At 32.5% G+C, this 22,190-nt stretch overlaps 3 protein-coding genes and 2 long non-coding RNA genes across 5 annotated transcripts; 3 read left to right on the forward strand and 2 right to left on the reverse strand.

Annotated features, from left to right (window-relative positions):
• Positions 1-2,435: 2,435 nt before the first annotated feature.
• On the reverse strand, positions 2,436-6,711 carry LOC103502390 (leucine-rich repeat receptor-like serine/threonine-protein kinase RGI4). The gene is made up of 2 exons (XM_008466317.3): positions 3,840-6,711; positions 2,436-3,253 (listed from the first exon to the last, which is right to left on the reverse strand). Exons 1-2 carry the CDS (start codon positions 6,709-6,711, stop codon positions 2,727-2,729), a joined length of 3,399 nt encoding a protein of 1,132 aa, XP_008464539.1. The 3' UTR covers positions 2,436-2,726.
• LOC127148143 (uncharacterized) lies at positions 5,941-7,188 on the forward strand. The gene is made up of 2 exons (XR_007818875.1): positions 5,941-6,083; positions 6,219-7,188. It is a non-coding gene; the product is annotated as an uncharacterized LOC127148143 (long non-coding RNA).
• Positions 7,189-12,792: 5,604 nt separating this feature from the next.
• Positions 12,793-15,344, forward strand: LOC103502389 (kinetochore protein SPC25 homolog). The gene is made up of 8 exons (XM_008466316.3): positions 12,793-13,050; positions 13,318-13,383; positions 13,651-13,797; positions 14,004-14,117; positions 14,208-14,297; positions 14,389-14,511; positions 14,592-14,818; positions 14,999-15,344. The coding sequence occupies exons 1-8, from the start codon at positions 12,882-12,884 to the stop codon at positions 15,008-15,010; spliced, it is 948 nt and encodes a 315-aa protein (XP_008464538.2). The 5' UTR covers positions 12,793-12,881; the 3' UTR covers positions 15,011-15,344.
• Positions 15,345-15,553: 209 nt separating this feature from the next.
• Positions 15,554-20,836, reverse strand: LOC103502388 (short-chain dehydrogenase TIC 32 B, chloroplastic). Its single transcript, XM_008466315.3, has 8 exons — positions 20,564-20,836; positions 19,565-19,796; positions 18,985-19,064; positions 17,308-17,461; positions 16,425-16,503; positions 16,176-16,263; positions 16,049-16,095; positions 15,554-15,947 (listed from the first exon to the last, which is right to left on the reverse strand). Exons 1-8 carry the CDS (start codon positions 20,784-20,786, stop codon positions 15,765-15,767), a joined length of 1,086 nt encoding a protein of 361 aa, XP_008464537.2. The 5' UTR covers positions 20,787-20,836; the 3' UTR covers positions 15,554-15,764.
• On the forward strand, positions 15,624-17,698 carry LOC127148144 (uncharacterized). The gene is made up of 3 exons (XR_007818876.1): positions 15,624-15,657; positions 16,212-16,289; positions 17,558-17,698. It is a non-coding gene; the product is annotated as an uncharacterized LOC127148144 (long non-coding RNA).
• Positions 20,837-22,190: the final 1,354 nt, after the last annotated feature.

Raw genomic sequence — 22,190 nt, forward strand, 5'->3', positions numbered from 1 at the left:
TGGGCCCTTGTCCATTACGGGGACTCGGGCAGTTGGGGAATTAGGGGGAGAAATGCACGAAATTTTAAGCAGAGGGAATCTTTTTTCTTTTCTTTCTTTTTTATTTCTCTCTTTTTTAAATCTTAATTTTTTAAATTGTTTTTTTAGGTCTAGGGAATAGGACAAACAATAGGGCAAAACCAAAAGAAGAAAAAAAAAAGTAATCTAAAAGAAAAAAAAAAAAAAAAAAAGAGAGAGAGAAAAAAGAAAAGGGAAATTCACATATGGGACCCACTCAGCAAAAGAGGCTGCGGCTTTGGTGGTGAGATGAAGGTGGCACGTGCGTCACGTGATGAGGAGCGTTCGTCCATTCCCACGTGCCGAAGCGTCCTTTGAAACAAAGCCATTCGTCGGAATCGTCCCCGAGACCTCCCCCCCCCCCCAGACATGCCAACACGACACGACGTCGTTTCTTTCACCCCACATGATTGGTCTCTCACCCCACCCTCATCTTTTCTTGTTTTGTTTTCATATAATGCACAAATCCTTGCTTGTAGAAACAGATAGAATCTCTGCGTTTAGTTGGTATGGTACATTTACAAGTTTGGTTTTCATATTAATTTCTTTTCTGTTTTTAAATAGCTTTTGAAAAATTTTATTCCTTTTAATTTTTAATTTGTTGATTAAGAGATTTTAACAAATACCATTTGACTGATACTTTTTTTAGAATATGATTTATTTTAATTTTTAATTTTCTGTCTGGTAGACTTATGAATTTTAAAAAATATGTTGAAAAAAATCAACTAACTATTATATTAGACATTAAATTAAAGTTGATGAGGTTAGAGTTTGTTGAGTCAATTTTCTCAATAAATAAATTTAATAACAAAATATCTTTATATATGTTTTTATCAATTTCAATTTAAACATTTGTTTTTTATGTGTTTGATAATATATCATAAACTACGATTAGTTATTTTATGAATTTTATATAATAATTTTGTGATATCACACATATAATCATTTAGGCGAAATGTCAAAAATAATAAAGTGAAAAGTATAAATAGTTTTTTTTTTTTTTTAATTATTATTCTGGAAAACCTATAATCTATAATATATTATTTCGTATCTTTTTAATATAATAAAACACATTTGAGTTTATTAGTGTATGCTATAGATTATATTAAAAATTTTGAATTGTATAATCTAAAAATAATTTTCAAAAATAGGTTTTTTTTTTTTTTTTTTTTCATTTGTTAGACTAATTTCTGTAGACTTGTTATTGGACTCAATAATCATCAAGTGCATGTGAGGATCTTAGCTTGAGGCATGCTTCATGCTTCGAAACTATATATATATATATATAATATATTTGGCCAAACTACTGTTCCTATATATATGACTTTGCTTTTAGCGATTATAGTTATCAATAATTGTTTTTTTTCCTTGAGGAGCAATAATTGATCTATTGTTTTTGGAAAGAAAACAACAATAGTAATAATAATTGATATATTATTCTTCCAGATCATGTCTTAATTAATAATACAAAAGTATTTATCATAATAATAATAATAATATACTAAGTTAATATTTTTTATAGAAATATTAATTTAAATTTTAAGTTAATAATTATATCAATACAGATAATATATATATATATTTTTAAATATATCAATTTAGTATTTTATATTTGAATGAAAGATCTTACCAAACTAAATCAATAAGTCGACTAACCAATAGTCGGTTTGTATTCCATAGTTGGAATGGGATCCTAATTTGGTGAACTTCAATCCTAAAACCAAAGTGAAAGTAATGGAGATGGTGTACTTCAAATAAACCCAATCATTGGGATTTCTAAAGCTATTTACTACCACATAGTTTCCCTCTTTCTTTTGGTTTTTCGTTTATAATATATTCCCTTTCACTCTCACTCCACAGTTCACAACACACATATCAACCAAAGAACCTTCCCAACGTGCACACGCCCAGTATGCCTTCGTTTCAGCGCCCCTTTTCCAAAACCACCGAATTTAAATCAACTATTATTCTCTTATAATCATTTCATTTTTACCTTTTTTTTTTTAATAAATTACAATATTTATAAAATATAACAAAATATTATATTTGATAATAAATTATTGTATGTATTTTTTATATTTATAAATATTTTGAGAAGTTTTTTATGATTTAAAATAAAATATCTTTTTGACTTACCATCCAAGTAGAAACCTAAAGGTAAAATATCCCTTCTATTATTCTTCCCTCTATTATCAATTCTTTTTATGTGCCTTTCTCTTTTCTCTTTTCTTTGATGTTGACGTGTGTCTCTATTTGCAAGTCAATTTCAATTTAAACATTTGCTTTTTTATGTATTTCTTGTATAATGTTAACTTAGTTTAACGACAATCGACATGATCTTTCATCTTAGAGGTAGTCGAATCTCGAATACTATAATTGTTGTACTAAAAAACAATAATAATCAATTACTTTAGACGAACGCAAAAAAATATAAGTCTTCCAAATTAATAATGAATTTACAAAAAATATATAAATATATATTTTTTTCTTTCACCATCTATAAAAAAAGGAAGAAGGGGCCTAAAATCTAAATCCCTTGCATTACCCTTTCTAATTATCTTAAAAGAACACTAATCTTAATCTTAATATTCGTTGCTAAATGCATAAATCAAAAGCCTAATTATAAATAATGTAAAAAGAAGCCTAATCATAAATTACATCGAATATTATTATTTGCGTGGAATATATGCACCCGACGATGATAGTGAAGCATAAGAGCAACGCGATGATTCCTGAAGAGGCAATGTGAAAAGCAAATGACTTGCAGGAGCCATAGAAGAGGAAGAAGAAAACGATGTAGTTGTATCAAAACTTGTTGCATTGCTATTCTTTCGTGGAGGTTTTTCAGCAGCCTCTGTTGCTGTTCCCATTTGATCTTGTTGGATCTCCCTTAAAAGAGCCGCCACGTCTTTCATCGTTGGTCGGTCTTCAGAGCGGTCGCTAGTACAAAGTAAAGAGATCCCCAGTACTTGTAGAATCTCTTGTATTTGCGAGTCAGGTTGACCTTGAAGTTTTGGATCCAATATCAAAACCGGATCCTTCTTTTTCTTTAAATGGTCTCTTACCCACTGTATTACATGTTGGCCCTCAGCAAATGACGAATCCGCTGGCTTTTTGCCTGTTATTATCTCTAGCAAAACAACACCATAGCTATATACATCGCTCTTTTCTGTGATCCTCAGCATGCACCCGTATTCTACATAGCATAATTTATTTATTTAAAAACTCATAATAGTAAATAAATTAATGAAACAAACCAAAAAAAATCATTTTTTCTCTAGAAGAAGTATTTAAAAAGTTAAATTAATAAAAAATTGAAAAATGAAAAGTGCAAATTTCCAAATGAAATGACATGCAAATCTTTCCAACCTCCCATAAGTCACAATCCTCTTGTCCCATTTCATTCTTATCTCCCCCTCAATTTACACCTCTTATAGCTCACACCTACTCTACTGTCTCTATTAATTCAGCTTTATTATATATATAAATACTTTATAGTATAATACACCCAAATAGCAATTTTGTTCTTTTTTTAGTTTATTTATTATTACAACTTTTCTTCCATTTTTAAATATGATTGATAATAATTTATTGAAATCTACGGATATTAGACTACTAGAATGTAACTAATATTTTATTATATTTATAAATATTTTTAATAATTTTATCGTTTAAAACCATTTTCAATCACTATTTTGTTTATTTATAAGATAAACTAAGGTATAAGGTAAATGATTTAGAGAGTAATTTTATTTTGTTGTAGTAATTAATGTAGAACTTACCAGGTGCAAAATAGCCGTATGAGCCAGCGAACTGTGGGTTCGCGGAAGACGAACCGCTTGGACCATCTTCAACCAATCGAGCGAGCCCAAAGTCCGCCAAACAGGCCTCGTAGCGATCTCCCAACAGAATATTGTGAGCCTTCACGTCCCGGTGCAATATCGCCGGCACGCAGTCGTGGTGCAAATAAGCCAATCCCTCCGCCACGCCCAGCGCTATCTTGAATCTACTTTCCCAGTCTAGCCCCACGCGCCCATTCCCTTCGTGTAGCAACGCGCCCAAATTTCCATTCGGCAAGTAGTCGTAGAACAGCAACTTCGTCCTCCGATTCGCCCCCCACCCTAGCAATCGGACGATGTTACGATGCCGGATCCTTGCCAATGTTGCGATTTCAGATGAAAACGCCGCCGCCGAGAACTTATCCGATGATCGGAATCGCTTCACAGCGATTATTAATCCCGATGAGATGCATGCTCTGTACACCACGCCGGTCTTGCCACGGCCGATGACGTTTGCCGGCGTTAAGCACTTGATTACGTCGGAGATTGACAGGTCGAGCTTCTGGTATAGTGTCACTTCCCAACCTGAACCAAGCTCCAAGTCGCTGTCGAAGGCGGTGTCTGGATCTTCACCGCGGGACCCATTGAAGCATCTTCGACATGAATGTCTATCTTTGAGAATGATATAAACTGCTGCTAATAGCAATGCGCATGCCGTGCACAGTAACACCACCATGGCCACTCGAGCCGCTAGTGTGTGGTGACCGCCGCCGCTGTGGTTGTCGGTGTAGCATTTTTCGCCGGCGAAGCACAAGTCCGGGTTACCCGATAGGACGCTCAGAGGGAGTTGAGTGAAGAATGGCGTCTCTGGTACGCGTCCTGAGAAATTGTTGTGTGATACATTGAGGACTACGAGATTCTGCATGTCTGCGAGAATGTGGAGGTCACCTGAGAGTTGGTTGTAAGAGAGGTCCAATGACCCTAGCTTGTCTAAATTTGCCAACTCCGACGGAAGCTCGCCGGTTAGTTGGTTTAAGCTCAGATTGAGGCTAATTTCTAGTGAAGGAATCTTGCCTAAGCTTGGAGGAATGTTTCCGGAAAGCTGATTGCAACTTAAATCCAGTAACTGCAGTTTCAAGCAGGTACCGATTTCAGTTGGTATCGGTCCAGAGAAGCGGTTGTTTGAGAGAACGAGTTTCGTGAGCGAGTTGGAAGATCCAAAACTCGGATTCGGCGACCCTTCGATTAGATTATTTGAGAGATCAACGTACTGGAGGGAAGAAAGCTGGTTGAATTCTTGTGGAAGAAATTTGAGAGAGTTGGAATGCATATCGAGGAATGTCAAATTTCGACAGCCGGAAATCTCCGGAGGCAACGCTCCAGTGAGGTGATTGTTTCCGAGGTCTAGGAAAATCAAGTTCTTCAAATTCCCAATCTGCGGCGGAATTTCTCCGGTGAGCTTGTTGTTGTTAGCTCTGAACCGAAACAGAGCCGAACAGTTACCTATTGCCGGCGGTATCACACCGGAGAGGTTGTTGGAAAGAAGCAGAAGCTTGGAAAGTTTTTTCAACTGGAAAATTCCCGTCGGAATTGGACCTGTGAAGGCATTCAGTGATAAATCCAACGCCTCGAGATTGCGACAATTCGAAATGGTGGGTGGAATACTTCCCTCAAGCTTGTTTTGCCACAAGAACAGCAATGTAAGATTGGTGAGATTTCCCAATTCAGAGGGAATCGTACCAGTGAGCTGGTTGTTATCAAGCTCGATGTGAGTGATTCTCGGACAATTTCCGATCTCCTTCGGAATCTCACCGGATAATTGATTTGTACTCAGCTGCAATTCTTGGAGCAATGTTAAATTACCAAATGTTGAAGGGATGCTTCCCGTCAGAGAATTAATTGAAATGTCGATGACGAACAATTGGTCACACCTACCGAGCTCCGGCGGTATTACACCGACCAAACTGTTCTGCCATATTAGCACACTCTGAAGATTCTGTAGCCTTCCTAATGTGCTTGGGATCGAACCGGAGAGCGAATTCTCGTAGAGATAGATGTTTTGAAGCTCAATGCAGTCACCAAGTTCATGAGGAATCTGGCCGGAGAGAAGTGCAGTATAGATTGCCAATGTTTGAAGCTTCTTCAGTCGGCCAAGACTAGATGGAAGAAAGCCGGAGATGCTTGTTTCAGCTAAACCAAGAATCACCAAACTACTGCAATTACCAATTTCTTCCGGCACAGAACCATGTAAGTTCTTGTTCCCTCCAGCTCTAATCACTTCAAGCTGCTTCAAATTCCCTATGCTAATGGGAATTACACCACTTAACTGGTTATCATACAGAATCAGCTCCTTCAAATTTGTGAGATTTCCGATACCTGCAGGTATCGACCCTTCGAGTAGATTTGAATTGAGGTAAAGCTGTTCAAGATCTACCAAATTGCATATTTCACTTGGAATTTCTCCCGTTAAGCCATTGTCACTGAGTTCCAAGGTACGCAACTGGGTAAGAGCACTGATCTCTTTAGGAATTGAACCAGTGAGATTCACTCCAGACAAGACAAGCCTGTTCAAGGATGACAATGGAGAGAAATTCAATGGAAGCTTTCCTGGTAAGTTCACGTATCTCAATACTACTTCCACTACTTCTCTATTTCTATTGCAAGTGATTCCAAACCACCCACATGGATTTTCATTGTTGGGGTTCCAATTATATAGAGCCTCGTTTGATCCATTAAAACTTAGCTTCCAATTGAGTAGAGCTTGACCCTGTTCATTAATGGCGGAAACTCCAAAAGGGAAGAAAAGATATGAGACTGAAAAACAAAGGATTAGGATAGATGAGGGGAGGGTCCATGAATTTACAGGCATTAACATTACAACTAAACTACAAACTCCAATGAAAGGAGAAACAAGAAAGTGGGTTTAAGCCTAGGGAGTGCCAAAAACAAGAGAAGCCAAATCATGTCTTGCGGTCTACGATGTCTTAAATTAGGTACCCTATAAACTATTAAAGCAAAAAACAATTCAAAATGCCTGAAATCCTGGGATCCAAGAAGAACAGCTAGGCCATGATGGTTGTGCAGAGGGAAAATGGAATTTTTGGTTGGCGTTTCCTTTGTAATTTTTTATTCATAAAGATGAGAGGTGGGAGGAAGGTGGAAAACTGTGTATTTTATTTCAAAGAACTACAAAAAAGAGAGAGAAAGAGAGATATAAGGAGAAAGAGAAGGGCACAAATCACAATGAAAGCTAAGTGATTTTGCATACTTAACAATGTTCCTTTGAGAAAACTTTTTACCAACAGTTATTCGAGTGAGTGTGATGAATTAAAGGCCAGATATTAGAAAAAAAGGTTTGGGGTTTTTGTCACTGCATTGCTTTCAGGCCAACCAGATGGACTTAAACCATCATGGCCCAACTTTATGTGAAAGCGTTGTTGTTGCGTTGCTAACCATTATGCTGGTTTTAAAAAGATTATGTGATTATATTGCTTTTCTTCACGTTTTTAACCTTAATAAGGCTGTTTTCTTCGTGGGGTTTGTTTTTTCGATAAAGATTTAATCAATTATGTTGGTGTACAGATTTTATTTTCTACTTGTTTTATAAAGGGTCTCTTTTCTTAAAGCACTCGAAGTTATTATCAAAATTATTTATCGTTTTTCTTTTTTAAGATTTAAGTGTAAATTTGTTATTGGGATAAAAGTTAGAATTTAATCCGAATATATTTTTTTCAACCTTTCTAATATAATAATCAGGTTGGATGCCACAGTCCTACTTGTTAATTTGGAAAACAAGTAGGGGAGTTCATTTGTCATAGTTTATAGTCGTGGAATGTCAACTTAATTATTTAGTATGATTTACTAAAAAAAACTTTATAGAATCAACTTTTAGAGGGACTATTTACGATGTTTTATCTAACCGTAGGGATTCAATTCCAACTTTTCTAAAACTGTAACTAAATAGACCACAGATTTCATTTTTTTCCTTTTAACCCTCTAGTTTGGTTATTTATTGCTTTATTGGTACTAAAATATCTCTCTTGTTGGGCCTAGTTTTCCACTGACTTAGCTTCCCTTATCAATATATGCTATTTGCTACAACGTCCTCCAGAAACAAACAAATAACTCCCAGCTCCTTCATTATCATTGGAAGATTTATTTATTTATTTATATATATACATATATACATATATACATATAGGTCTAACTTTATCCTGCCAAGTTTGGCAATACCAGAAACAGTGATTAACAGATTTGAATCCCGAATCATTCACATGGCATAACTCTAAATCTAAGATTTATGAACAGATCTGGGAAGGAAAGACAGAGGTTTGGATCTAAATATATATATATATATAATAGGATAAAAGATGCGAATGCCTGTGAATCTGCTGAATAACTCTTTTTATTTCACTTTTTTTTTTCTTTTTTGAGACAAAATGATGAAGTGAAAATTCCCCACTCGGAGATTTTTCAGTAGAAAATTTCAAGACGTCATGTGATTTTTAGATAAAATAAAGAAAGAGGCCAATCCAATCCAAAATTTAGAATCACAATTTGGATTTGGGTTTTTATTATAGAAGGAAGTCACTATCCTTGTGCCTGTCTCGTGATCATGATGTGGATTTATGTTATTTTAATCACTCCATTTAAAATTTTGTGTTTGTTTTCTTCTCCAACAAGGAGGTGGGAGTCATTTTAAAACCCAATAAAGCTCGACTTAGGACAGCCTTTTGGGGTAGATAATCAAAGTCTTTTCTCTCTTTCTCTCTCTCTTCTCTTTTCTTTTTTTCTTTTTTTCTTTTTTGTAGTCTTTACAGTCATTTTTCATGGAATCAATTTTTGAAAAGGGAAGCAACACCTTCGATTGATGTGGAATAGATGTGATTAATTATGAGTTAAAAGGGAAAGGATCTTGTAAACATTTATTTTTTGGGATATGAAGTCATTTCTATCTTGGAAAATGAATGTGTTATTTGGTGTTGATGAACAATCAAGCACGAGGGTCATAAAAAAAAATTTGTATCAAGCACAACTACTTAGGAAAATGACTATAAGGATTAAAGAAGCGTACTATATAAATTTTCTAACCCTAGTGGTGCCGTTTTATATTCTGGAAATATTTTCTCTAATAAAAATGTCATCCCTTGGACACTAGTACACTGTTAGTGAACCACACGTAAATATATCTGAATATTCTCTATTCTTCTACGTTTTTCGTATTTTTACTTATTGATTATATATATAATAGTGTTTGTGTTACAAAATAAAAAATCAAGCCATGCATATAGAGAATGTAAAGATCGACACACAAATATATGTGGTTCACTATCAGTATGTTAGCTACATCCATGAACAAAGATAGAACAAACATTATTAGAGAGAATGTTTCATAATAGAAAAAACTGCATTGTTAGGTTAGAAGAGTTTATATATTACACTTCTCCAAACCCTATAGTTAAAATCATAAATAACTACATATGTTAAGCTGAGACCTTGTACTAGGTTATTTGTAGCACCACGTAATGAATATATTCAAGGCATTCCAACAACTTGTTATTACAAAAACAAATTGATACTAAAAAAACACACAAGGATTTAAGTAGTTCACCAACAATGTATTGATTATATTTACACATAAAAGAAGAGAATACTTCTTTTACAAGGAGAATACAAGAAACATACTTGTATTAAGGCACCATTAGAATCAGAGGGTTTTTACGTGGACACCCTTCTATATTCTAGGTTCAAAAACGTAAATTTTATCAGTTTGGATCTCAATAGCGTTGTTCCCATACTCGATCATTTGGAGTGACAAGTAATAGATTTGAGGTATTGGCATTTATACTACATTTTGTTTCATAGCTATATCTAAGAATGGGGTAATGGTAGTGTGTTAGGACAATGGTCTTGTCAATCTGATTCCCTAGGCTCTTCTTGCATCTATGTAAAATAAACATGGGCTGTCCCAATAATTGTAAATTTTTATGGGGAAATTTCAAATTTCCCATTATTGTTTTTGAGACATAACTAAAATAATTTGGAATCATCTATCTAGAACTCTCATGCAATTATACAAAATGATGTTCCTTCATAATTAGCTAAGATACATTCTGCCTTTTACTATTTGTACAGATCAGTTTGACATTCCTTGTTTCCAATATGTAGAATTGATTTTTAGATCATGAGTTTCTTTATTTGAACTATATTACTTTTTCTAGGTAAGCTATTATTTGAAACTTGGGATAAATGGGGGATGACCAATGAGATCTTCACTTTCCACTTCTACCACAAAAAGCACTCTGAGTTGTATTATTATTTTATCTTATTGTGAGGATGGAAGGGTTCTAATTTTGATAGTAATCAGTGTATATATCGATTAAGTTATGTTCAAATTAATAAATTTTGATAGTAACCAGTGTATATATCGATTAAGTCATGTTCAAATTAATAAATAGGGTCGAGTAGTAAATCTTATTAAACTATAATTTTGGTTTTTACTAAAACATGACTTTTTGTGGAAAACTAGATTTTTTTTCTTTCTTTGGCTTCATATAGAATTGGAGTGTATTGTAACGTAATCCAAAAATTATGTTTATTTTAAAATTTTAGAAATCAAATAAACATCGAATGTATTTTGTCCATGTTTTTAAAAAATATATCTACATGAAATTATAGCATATGATCCATGAAAAATGGGTAATTTTGTTTTGCAATCCATACACCAACGCCAAAGTAGCCTTCTTTACTTATAAAACCAAATAATTTATTTTGAATGTTAACTTTTTTAATTCCTAACGACCTTTTAAGTCTAGTTTTGATAATGTGAGTAATGTAAATTAACCTTAACGACTTAAAAAAAATGTATATTTAATAAAAAAAGTTAAGAAAGAGGACAACCAAATGAAATTCAAATAAGACTCGAATATAATTTGCATCAATCTTTTTTAAGAAAATTCAAGGATTACTAATATTTTCACATATAACATGACACACCCTTGCTGCATAACATTATATATGTACTGTATATCAAAATTGAAACCCCAACATAAACTTGAAAAGTGATGTATAGATTAGGAAAATGAAAAAAGTCTAAATTCCAATTGCTTCTTTCGGAGCAATAATTGATCAAATATGAGTATTAAAAAAACGATGCCTTCCATTATATGTATTATGAATGCCTTGTGGCAGCTGCTCCTTAGTCAAACAGTTCCAAAGCATAAATCACTTTTTTTTTTTCCTTCCCTTCTTTAATTTTATATATAAATGACTTTTTTTTCTTCCTTTTTCTTTTATGTTATATGTAAATGACTTTTTTTTCTTTATATATATAAAGACTTTTTTTTTTCAAAAAATCTTTTTCCCTTTCTGCGTTGATGTCCCATTTTAGCTTCACAACATATCCTCGTAAATCGGAAAAATGTCCCTCACTACGTTTATATGAGAGGTTTTAATATACTCTTCCCACCAATTATTTTGTCACATAATCAAATATTCAAACTATAGTCAAAGTTATTGCTTAATTTAAATAATGATTAAATTATATCATTCATCCATTTTGTATTTAAAATTAAAAAATAATAATTAAGGACTAGTTTGAAGCAAAAACATGAAAAAATATAAAATAATAATAATAAAATAAATAATTTTCTTCTTAGTTCAATGAAATGTGATGATGAGTCATCCAACCTTCCAACAAGGTTGATTAAAAAGCACCTTAAATATACAATATAAAAATGAGATTTTTTATAATGTTAAAATTTTTGTTTTCATTGAAAAATAAAAATGCACTAAAAAAAAGCAAGTCATCGAATCATTTGAAATTTGGTGTATTACTATAAAATTGAAAAGAGGACAAAACAAATGTGTTTTTTTTTCATGAATCATACAACTATAGAAATGCACTTAATTTCTTCTCCTTGTGGGTTTTTAATTAATGGATCCTTTAATTTTGAGCACTTAGCTTTTCTTCTTTCGGCTCTCAAATGAGAGGCCATACCAATCAACTTTTTGTTTTCGTTTTGTCTCTTTTGGACCAAATTTATAGACTTCTTTTCTTTTTTCTTATTGTATTAGTTTATATGTTGGCCTTTTGAATGGTGGTTGAACCCTAGAGTCAAATTAGAAACTTCATTATTCTATTCTTTAGTCACATATCAATGTTAAAACCATCCTAGACCAACTTACAAACACAACTTTATGATTTTCTCCCATGAAAAAAAAAAGGTTCGTCATATATCCATTTTTATACCTCTAGAATATTGTTCTTAGAAAGTGAAAACCTCGTGATCGCTTAAGAATGAGAGAGTTAACTAAGTGAGTTGCCGAAAACTATAGTTTAAATCACACATATAACATTCGTTTGTGATTATGAGATTTGTGATTTGAATCTCCAATCTAAATTAAAGAGAAGAAAAAACTAACTTTTTAAATTTTTTTAACTTCTCGTTGTTTTGGCATTTTGAGGGATTTGGTTATTTTTCGTTCCATTCTATTTGAGTTTTTTTTGTTGGAAAAAAAGACAACAAAATCAAAATGGAAATTGGGCAATTGGGATCTTGACATTTAATAATCAAATTTGAAAGTTCGTGAATTAAAATTGACTTTTCTTAAAATTCTCTAAGTCATAAATTTTTTAGGGAGATAAATGCCTTCCCACTTTGGTTAGTCTCAAGTTTTATTGATTGTCAAAGTAAGCCGATCTTTCATCTTAAAAGGTTCGATCACTCATCCCAATTTTACTAAAAAAAAAGAAAAGAAAAAAAGAGTTAATTTAGATGTTGAATGGGTTTTTCTATTTAAATGGATCACTTTGTAAATGGGCTATGGGCTTATCGAACATTTAAAATGGGCTAGTACAATTTGGGCCCAAAATCGTTATTGCCTTATCGGTTACAATGGACCGAGGGCCTGCCCAACGGGAATCATTGACACCGTCGTCATCGTCCGTCGATATTATCTCTAGAGAAGAAAATTTAATTTTGAAGGTTAAAGCAAATTTGGCGGGCGAACGAGTGTACAGCAACTCCTTTGCTCTGTGGGAGAATGGAGATCAAGGCGACTGATTCTGTTCGTGCGAGGTTGGAAAAACTTCGAATCGTTCGTGAAAATGAAATTCCAGTTCAGCAGCAAAAGATGGAGTCCTTCGCGGATTCATTTTGCAAATCAGTGGAATCGATCAGTGTAAGGTCCCGAGCAAATGCCCTAAGTCAAGGTGAGCTATCTATTTTCTTCATTTTATTTGGGAAAGAAATGGGTGTGAAACTTGTTACTGTGGCCACTTACGACACTGTAATCGATATTAGAATGGTTTGTGAAGTGACCATTAGGGTTTTGAAATGGGTAGCGATTAAGACTCAGAATGGATGTAATTCTAGGTAATTGAGTTGGAGTTGGTTCAGAAGTGGCGAAGTTTACTTTGAAATTTCTTGTTTCGTTTTTTTGTTTTGTTTTTGTTTATATATATATTTTTAATTCTCAGGGAAACTGGGGGAACTAAAAGCGAGGCTGAGGGTGGCGGAAGATGAACTGGTTAAAACTCTTGCAGGTATGAGCTATGATTATGCTACTTTCCTTCACCGCTGTATGAGTTAGAATATACTACTTCATTGAAGATTGAATCGACTTTAAGTGGCATTTAAGAGTTGAGTTATTTTTCCACTAAATTGTCGAGGATCTTTTAACGGTAGTGTTTTGGATTTGGAGCGAGTGTTGGGCGAAATGTTGGTGTGTGTGATGCTGGTATATTGTTTCTTACTTAAAGTTATTGCTCGTCGTATGGGCTTATTTCCTTTATACTTGCATATTTTTGTAGTGAAGACTCGTAAAGAGGCCAAACGCCTCACAATCATCGACTCCATTGCAACTTCAAAATCCAGAATAGAAGAACTCAGGAATACTTTACAAGACTGCAAAGCAAGGAGGGACGAATATGCTACAATTATATCTCAGCAATCCTTAGGTAATGTCTGTAAATCTTATTTTCTTTCAGACCCAATTTTCCTTTATGCAAATAGAAAACTGCACATGAACTGAAGGTAAGTTCATTGTTAACAAGTTGGATATGCATTGTTCAATCTTTATTTCCGCAATTCTTTTGCAAACTTCAACTTTAGAAGTTCCATGCGATAACTGATTACTTCTCTTTCTTTCCAATGCTATCAATAGTTTTATCTTCATCTGAACGCAAGGAAACCCAGGAGAGCGAGTGCAGAAATGAAATACAAGAGGCTATTTCTTGGTACAAAAGGGTTCTTGATTTTCATATTGAAGGAGGATATGGTATGATAATTCAAGTTTGTTTATGAAGAATCTCAACGGTTTTTGGGAAGCTTGAGATAAATTTGTTGACAACTTCTCTCGGCATTTCAGGGGTGAAATTCTCTTTCAAGAAAATAAATATAGACAATCCTGATGAAGAATATTCTTTTACGATCCGTCATGCAAATGATACTTATATGTGTAAGTTTTATCATATGTGCACTTAATATATGTTGATTTTTCTTGCTCATTATCTTCTGACAACCTGTATTTTTTTCTCTTGACTTTTTAGTGTTAGATTGTAACCCATCCTTGCCAGATATTAAGGAGTTGATACATGAATTAAATAAAACAAATGGTTTGTTCAAGCTCGTCAGGATCATGAGACGGAGATTCCAGGAGGCTGCAGCAGAAGGTGTGCCCTGAATTTTTAACTTTTTGCTTGAAAGGTATTTTTCCACTAAACGGTTGTTATATGTTTGCTATTTTCAACAGGATCTGGGGCTCCAGCATTGTCTCTGCATCAAGGTTCATCAATAATATCTACGTCAGCACCAGGCTTGTCATCATCAACTGAGAGAAGTGATTCTTCAACTGAAGAAATTAACATGGATGAAGTTGAGGAAACTAACAAACATTCTAAGAACATTTTACCCAGAAAGAAACCAGCTATCCACTCCAGTGGATCTGCTTTTTCTTTGCGTAGATCTCCTCGTTTTAAGGTATATTCAATTTTAATGTTTGATATCTGCTGCTTTTGATTTAGGATTCTTGAGTATATGATACTAAGAGAATACTATAAGTCTATAACTTCTATGTATAACAGGTTGATCTTTCTTTAAAGCAGATTTCAAATTGTTGTGCAAAAGAGAATTACTAATAAAATGCACCTCGTATGGCAGGTCAGGAAATAAGATTGGAGGCTGTTAATGATTGAACAAGTATTAGGTTGATGGGCTCAGCCTTTTGCTTCCAAATTGCTTTGCAACTAACGTTGATTATGCCATTATGGGTCCTGATCTCTACATTTGCCAGAATTTCTCTGACTACTCTGAAGGGTCCATATCATACAAGTGAAGTTGAAGAAGGCTTTATCACATGACCTGTTGTATGTCCATGTATCTGATTTGTTTTTATGTGTATTATTTTACACGAAGTTATGGTTTTCATGTAATGCATGGGGGTGATTATCCCAAATGTACCGAATGCCAGTACTTTGTATTAATCTGATCTATATTCTAGGTTTCACATCATCGTACTTAAATTAAGGTTTGTGCAGTTTTAAATTAATTAATTGTGAAAGCTTGAAGGTGAAAGTTCACTTCTCTGTGAAATTAAGTTAGTATATAACGATGTAGTTTACATTCTTTAATTAGTAGGTTCTCATTCATTGCTTCGTTTTCAATCATTGTCTGCTTTGTTGCTCTTATCGCAGGGAATTTCCTGAAAGCAAAATATTTTACACTGCCTAATGAAATTATTTGATTTTACTGTTGGTTGAGTAATACATTATTTGAACAGGGCTGAAGGGGGAAGACTTTCTAGCCCTTGTATCTTTCAGGTATTCATTAAATTGACTTTCTATCTATATAACTGTTTAATGACAAACTTATGCACATTACATCTAAACCTAGATTTTTTTTTTACAAAATGCTGAATAATATTTGACTAGGAGGGAAGTTTGCTTAGTCGTCTATTGATTAAGTTGCGAGTTTGAGTCCATAACTTTTGTGCTTCTAACTCATCATTGGCTAGGGATGAGCAGTTAGTCTCGTTACAATCTGCGTAAAATTTTCCACTCTTTCCTTCTGTTTGTGAACTCAGTGCTACGTAGCATGTTGTTGATGCTCCCTGCATAGCCATTTTATGTATTTTGTGAGTTAAATCAATCATTAATGGTGTTGGGGGGGGGGGGGGGGGTTGTATTTTTTGCTTCTGATGATTAATCACACCTGACTTGTAGTTTTAAGTAACTTTGATGCCATAAAAAACAAAGAATCTGCACAGGAAAGTTTGAGAAGTCAGTTTCCCTCTTGCTCGTGTTGAAGGGTGAACTTTACATTATTCATATGCATCTACCTGTGATAAAGCCCTTATGAGCTCTAATGATGGCAGTTTTTACAATTCCTGGATGAACTGCATTTATGGTGACTCTGGCATTTCTTCCCTGCCATCCCACAAAAAAGAACTCGGGTGAGTCACTGAAATCTTTTCAATTTCTCATTTAGTTGCTTATGTTTCTTAGAATTGTTAGCTACCTTAGGAATAGGGTTGAGGGTTCATTTTATTGAATAAGGAAGAATGTGCAATGATATTGGAAAACTCTACCTGAAGTTGCCTTGATAGTTCCTTAGCATGCAAGATATTGGCTAGTTTTGACTGAGCATATGCACGAGTGCCATTGTATCTGCAAATAAACCACGATTCTTCAACGTTTCTTTAACCATGGCAGAGAAAGGATTGGGAGTGGACTATTATAGCTCCAATTATAGTAGTTGTTGTTTTCGACCCTTATTAACTTACAATGAACTACAGTATAAAACCATCTTTATTTGACGTAGTCGTAAGTATGGAGACGTGACCTTGATACAAGACTAAGAGGCTGATTCAATCTATGGTGGTCACCCACTTATGATATGTTTTCCTAAGTATTTCTTTGATGCTTAAATATTGTAGGATTAGATAGATTGTCATGTGAGATTAGTTGTAAGTTAACTCAGGTACCTATGGATAATTAAACTAAAATAGTCTTTACCCTTAACACATTTTCATGACTTATTAAACCATGTACGTTGTGGACACCACAACCAAAGAACCAAATGATATATCTTTTTAGACTAAACAACTTCACTTTGTCCTAAACATCATAGGATTGTTTGACTCACAAACTTCTTAAGTTGATATAATCGACTCAATTTTAGCTGTTGCTTTTTATAGTTATCGAGTAAATTCATTTTTCTATTTTTTTTAATACTTTTTACATTTACTAAAGAACTTCATCTTCACTTTTTATTCACTTTTCACATTTACCAAGTAACTTCGTCTTATTGTCTTAATCTACTTTCCACAAGTATTAAGTGTAACTCTTGTTCTACGCTCCAAACAAAAACTACCTTCAACATAACAACCCTAAACTTATTAACTCTACTTGAGAGGTTACGCCCTTACGTGATTTTTTAGTGCAAGGAGGCTCTAAAAAGGATTGGCATACCTGTTTGGGTTGAGCATTTGACGAAAGCTTAAACCATCTTTCTTCACCCAGCCGTGAACCACTGATGAAACGTTGATAATCCTTCCTTCGATTCCTGTCTTGGCTGCTGTTTCTATCATTTTCTCTAACAGCCTCTCTGTCAGTAAATAATGTCCTGCAAAGAAGATAAACAAAAATGACTCAAACCATATATTATATAATTCCATTTGTAACTCTCAATGTTAATTTATATTGCCCTATAAAATTGAAGGACCACGTCAGGAATCTACATGAAAAGTTTGAAACACCTGCCAACCTTGTTAAAAAGCAATCTTTCCGAAGGGAAAGGAGAGAGGTCAATTGCATTTAACTCCAAAGGCAAAGGTTCCATCTCTCACCTCTTATATATCTCGTATATTGTTAACAAACAAAAAAAAAGAAAAAGGTTTTTGCATATTGATGGATGAAATTTCAGTTGTCTCTGGTAAGTTGGAAAATTCTTGAATGTAGTGTTTCAGGCAAAGTACACTTTTAAAGACGGTAGAAAGAAAATGTCATCTACTTAAAAACACTCCAAATTTTATTGGTTAAAATCTTAAAAGTACACCTTTAAAATTTTGAGGTTTTTTTTTTATACAGTAGAAAATGTCTATATCGTTTGTGTTTAATAAATTATAATATTTAAATAAAAATAAAATCTAATTTTATAAGATCTAAAATTGAAATGGAAATTGATGTCTAGTGGAGCTTTATTTCAACTTTCATATACGATATATATTAGAAAATTTTTTAAATATAGAATAATTAAGTGATATGTTAGACATAAAAAGTCATAAAATTAAAAATTAATTGTAGATTAAATTGAAAACTCAGTAAATATTTAAAAAAGAATCACATAAATTTTTAAAAGTTATTTTAAATGACAATCACACTAAAATTATTTAGATATAAATTATCATATATGTTAATTTATTAATTTATTTGTTAAGATTTTAGTTCATTTTGCTACATTTAAAAACAATAATTTTATCGAAAACATAGTTCGAAACCTACACGCTCGCGAGGTGGACACGGGTCCCGGGTTTCACTTGTCCTTATATTGATTTGTGTTTGGTGCATAATTTCTCAAGTCGGGACCCACCGCCAGATACGCCACCATACATTGTTGGGTACCTTAATATATCCTTTTACACCTGGTCGGTCTGTCTTTTCCTTTTCTTTTTTTTTTCCAAAGGTAATTTTAATTTCAATCGACTGAATTAATCCTATTTTATCACTTTCTAAGTGGTATTAACATTGTAAAAGGCTATATTATTAACCAATTGTAATTGATTTCGAAACCTAATTTCTAACTTTAAAAAGCCTTTAGTTTAGTATTATATCAATTATATCATTTAAATTTAATACCAACGACTTCTTAAATCTAAAACTTTAAGCAAATAAGTTAAAGATAAATTTAATATTATAATATTTAAAGTAATTTAATTAAGAAATATCGATTCCTTTTTATTTATTTATCTTTTTTGTTCGACATATGAATTAAAGATAATTCGTTCCTTATTTTAAAGAAATGTACGAAACACGTAGGTTGTGTCCAAATATTAGGTGTTAAATAGCATTTATTCAAATAAATAGTAAGATAAAAAAAAAAAGTAATAATAATTAAGATAAATTGTGTATCAAAAAATGTAGACATACCCAAATAATTTGTTGCAAATGTCAACTCAACTTTGTCTTCAGAGAACTCCAAATTCTTGGAGAAGACTCCAGCATTATTTCTGCATATATATATATATAGAAATAAATATATATTAAAGATTATTTTCAAAAATATCGTAAAATCAACCAAAATATTTACAAATATAATAAAATGTTACGCAATCTACTTGTGATAGACCACGATAAAATGTTATAAATTACTAATTATGTCTACCTGACACAGATTGATATGAATAGAGTATATTGCAGTTTATCACATGTATTCTTTGATATTTTATTACAATCGTAAATATTCTCCACAGTTTTACTATTTAAAATTTATATTTTAGATTTTTTAAGTTATATATGTAGAGGTATTTTCAAATATAATAAAACAAACTAAAATATTTACAAAATATATTGTTAGACTCCGATGAGATTTTTATCGGTTCTATCAACGATATTGAGACACCGATAGTAATTGTACATATGGAATTTTGCTATGTATATATTTTTTTTACGTATTTTAACAGTTTTGTAATTTACATTAAGAGAGAGAGAGAGAAAGAGAGAGTATTACATGAGAATGTTAAGTGGGAGTCCAAGAGAAAGAAACTGATTACAAAAGCTTTGGACAGAAGCCAATGAGCTGAGATCGATTTCAAACACAATAATCTCCGCCTCAGGGCTTTCTTTTTGAATTGCTTCTTTAACTTGAGCTGCCTTTTTCAAGTCTCTTGCTGTCATCACTATTTTCACTCCTCTCTTTGCCAATACTCTTGCTGTTTCTGCCCCAATTCCTGATGTTGCCCCTTTAATTCAAACAAAAATTCGTAAAATAATTTACATAAATTTGAGTATAATTTTAATCTATATAAATATGTATGTATGTATGTATGTATTCTTTTGATGTGTGGTTGTTAAAAGCTGCTATATACACACACACACACACAGGTGAGTGTTGAAACAAAATACAATCTGAAAAGTGACAAAATCCTATCTCTGCTATTGATATGAGAGCCTCAAATAATGAAGAAAAAATGTTACCATAAAAAAAATAGTATAATCCCACTTCTTAAATTTGAACCTTATTATTTGAAGAAGTTAAAAAAAAAAAAAAATTAGCTCAGATAAAAATTTCATAAATAATCCTTAAAATTATGAAAACTTTATCAAACTATAAAGACTATCTATGAGTTATTTTTTTTAACTAACTAAAATTCTGAACTGAAAAAAGAAATTCTCTTGAGAGAGAGAGAGAGAGAGAGAGAGAGAAGAATAGAGATGCTGAATGCATGCAAAACCTTGAAGAAACCACTGAGAAAAACCCTCAAAAGCCAATCACAAATTAAACATAATATAATATGAAATAACAAAGGATCACAATTAATTAACCCAATTTAGCAGTATATATATATATATTAATATGATTCTCCAAAACTTCAAGACCAGAAAAGGATTTCAAATTTCAAAGCTTCAAGAATTACACATTACATAGTAAACTCATTAGAGACGAAATATAATAAAACGATCAAAAAATCAAAGAATTCAAAGGAAAAATACAAAAACAATAATTTACCAGTGATAATGGCAGTAAGTTGAGAAGAAGAAGAAGAAAAGAGAGAGACTTGTTCAGCAGTAGATTTGGAACCATAGCCACTGGGGCCTGGAATTCCTGCCAAGTATCTAAGAGTATCCTTCATCAGTTTTCCCAAACTTAGAATTATGGAAACTGAAAATACCATTTTCAACAATAAAATTCTTTTTCTCTTTTTATAAGAAGAAGAAAAAGAAAAACCCATCCCAATGGGTCACCCATTCACTCAAAAATGCTTTGTATGTATTGCCCATTACAATATTAATATTAATAATGATTCAAAAGATGAGGAAAAAGGAAAAAGAGAAAAAGAGAGAATTTTTCAGGTAGGTTGATGACCACTCTATCAAGGTGGGTTGCTCACAACTGTCCATTTGATGATGTGGATGTCAGAGTATCATCAACCCACTTCTCTTCTCTCCTCTTATCATTCATCCTCAAGAAACTTTCTTCGCAAACATATCCCAAGTGTCACGCTAATACATATATTTCATTCAGTTATTTGACACGTCATTAAATAATTTATTAATTTATCGTTTATTGTATGGATCTAATACAATTCTTATTATCTACTTAGTTGGATACCAATAAATGAAGAACGGTATAAATTTTGAGAAATAGCACATTTTTTGTTTTACATTTAAAAGTAGCACGGTTTAGAAAAACTCGTAATTTTGTTTTTCTCGATCAATCTCGGTTGAGATCGACCATACAGATTTTCCTAAAATATTAAAATTTTTCAACTTATTGATTGTTTTAGGTTTTGTCGATGCATCTTAAGATATTAACATTTTTCATATCTTCTCTAATCTTTTTTTTTTTTTTTGTTATCTTAAAAATAATACTAAAACCTTCACAAATCTTCCACCTATTTTGGCCAATTTGGAAATGAACTGAGAAAACCCAAAACAATTGATAAGTGGAAAAATTTTAATATTTTAGAAAATCTCGATAGTCAATCTTGTCCGAGATTAACGGAGAAAAACAGTTTTAAAATTTTTTTAAAAAAATATATACTACTTTTGAAAACGAAAATTAAAAGTGTGCTACTTTTGTCCATTTTCCTAAAAATTTAATTCATTTATAAATGTTAGGTGAAAAGAAAATTAATTTATGAATGCTTAATTAGTAATGATTTAAGAAGACAAATGATTCGAATAATCTTAATTAGTGTAATGATGTTAGGAGGAATTAATGTGAAATGTAATGAAGAGATCAGCACCGTCCGTTTGTTTGTCTTTATATTTTGTAACTTTTAATTTGTATATATATAATTTTACATCATGATTGCTTGCCTGTCCTCATTGGATGTTTTCCACGTTGATTTGTGGTTAAGACTCACGAGTGGAGTGTCCCTTCGTATCTCAAACACAAATATAGCATAAGAACTTCAAAAAAAATTAAAATTTAACAAAAAAAAAAAAGAAAAAAAGAAAAGTTTGGGTGAAATTAAGAAAAGAAATCATTATATTGTCAAATTTTTCATCTGCCCCTTTGATTGTTTCTCAAGTAATTTATCCCCTTTTAAAATTAAACCAACCACTTTTCAATTATGCTCAATTTTTGTTTGATTATTTATATTTAATCTTTTCTTGTTTTTATTTTGCTA

This window comes from Cucumis melo, chromosome 2 (genome assembly GCF_025177605.1).
Source record: "Cucumis melo cultivar AY chromosome 2, USDA_Cmelo_AY_1.0, whole genome shotgun sequence".
Taxonomy (NCBI): Eukaryota; Viridiplantae; Streptophyta; class Magnoliopsida; order Cucurbitales; family Cucurbitaceae; genus Cucumis; species Cucumis melo.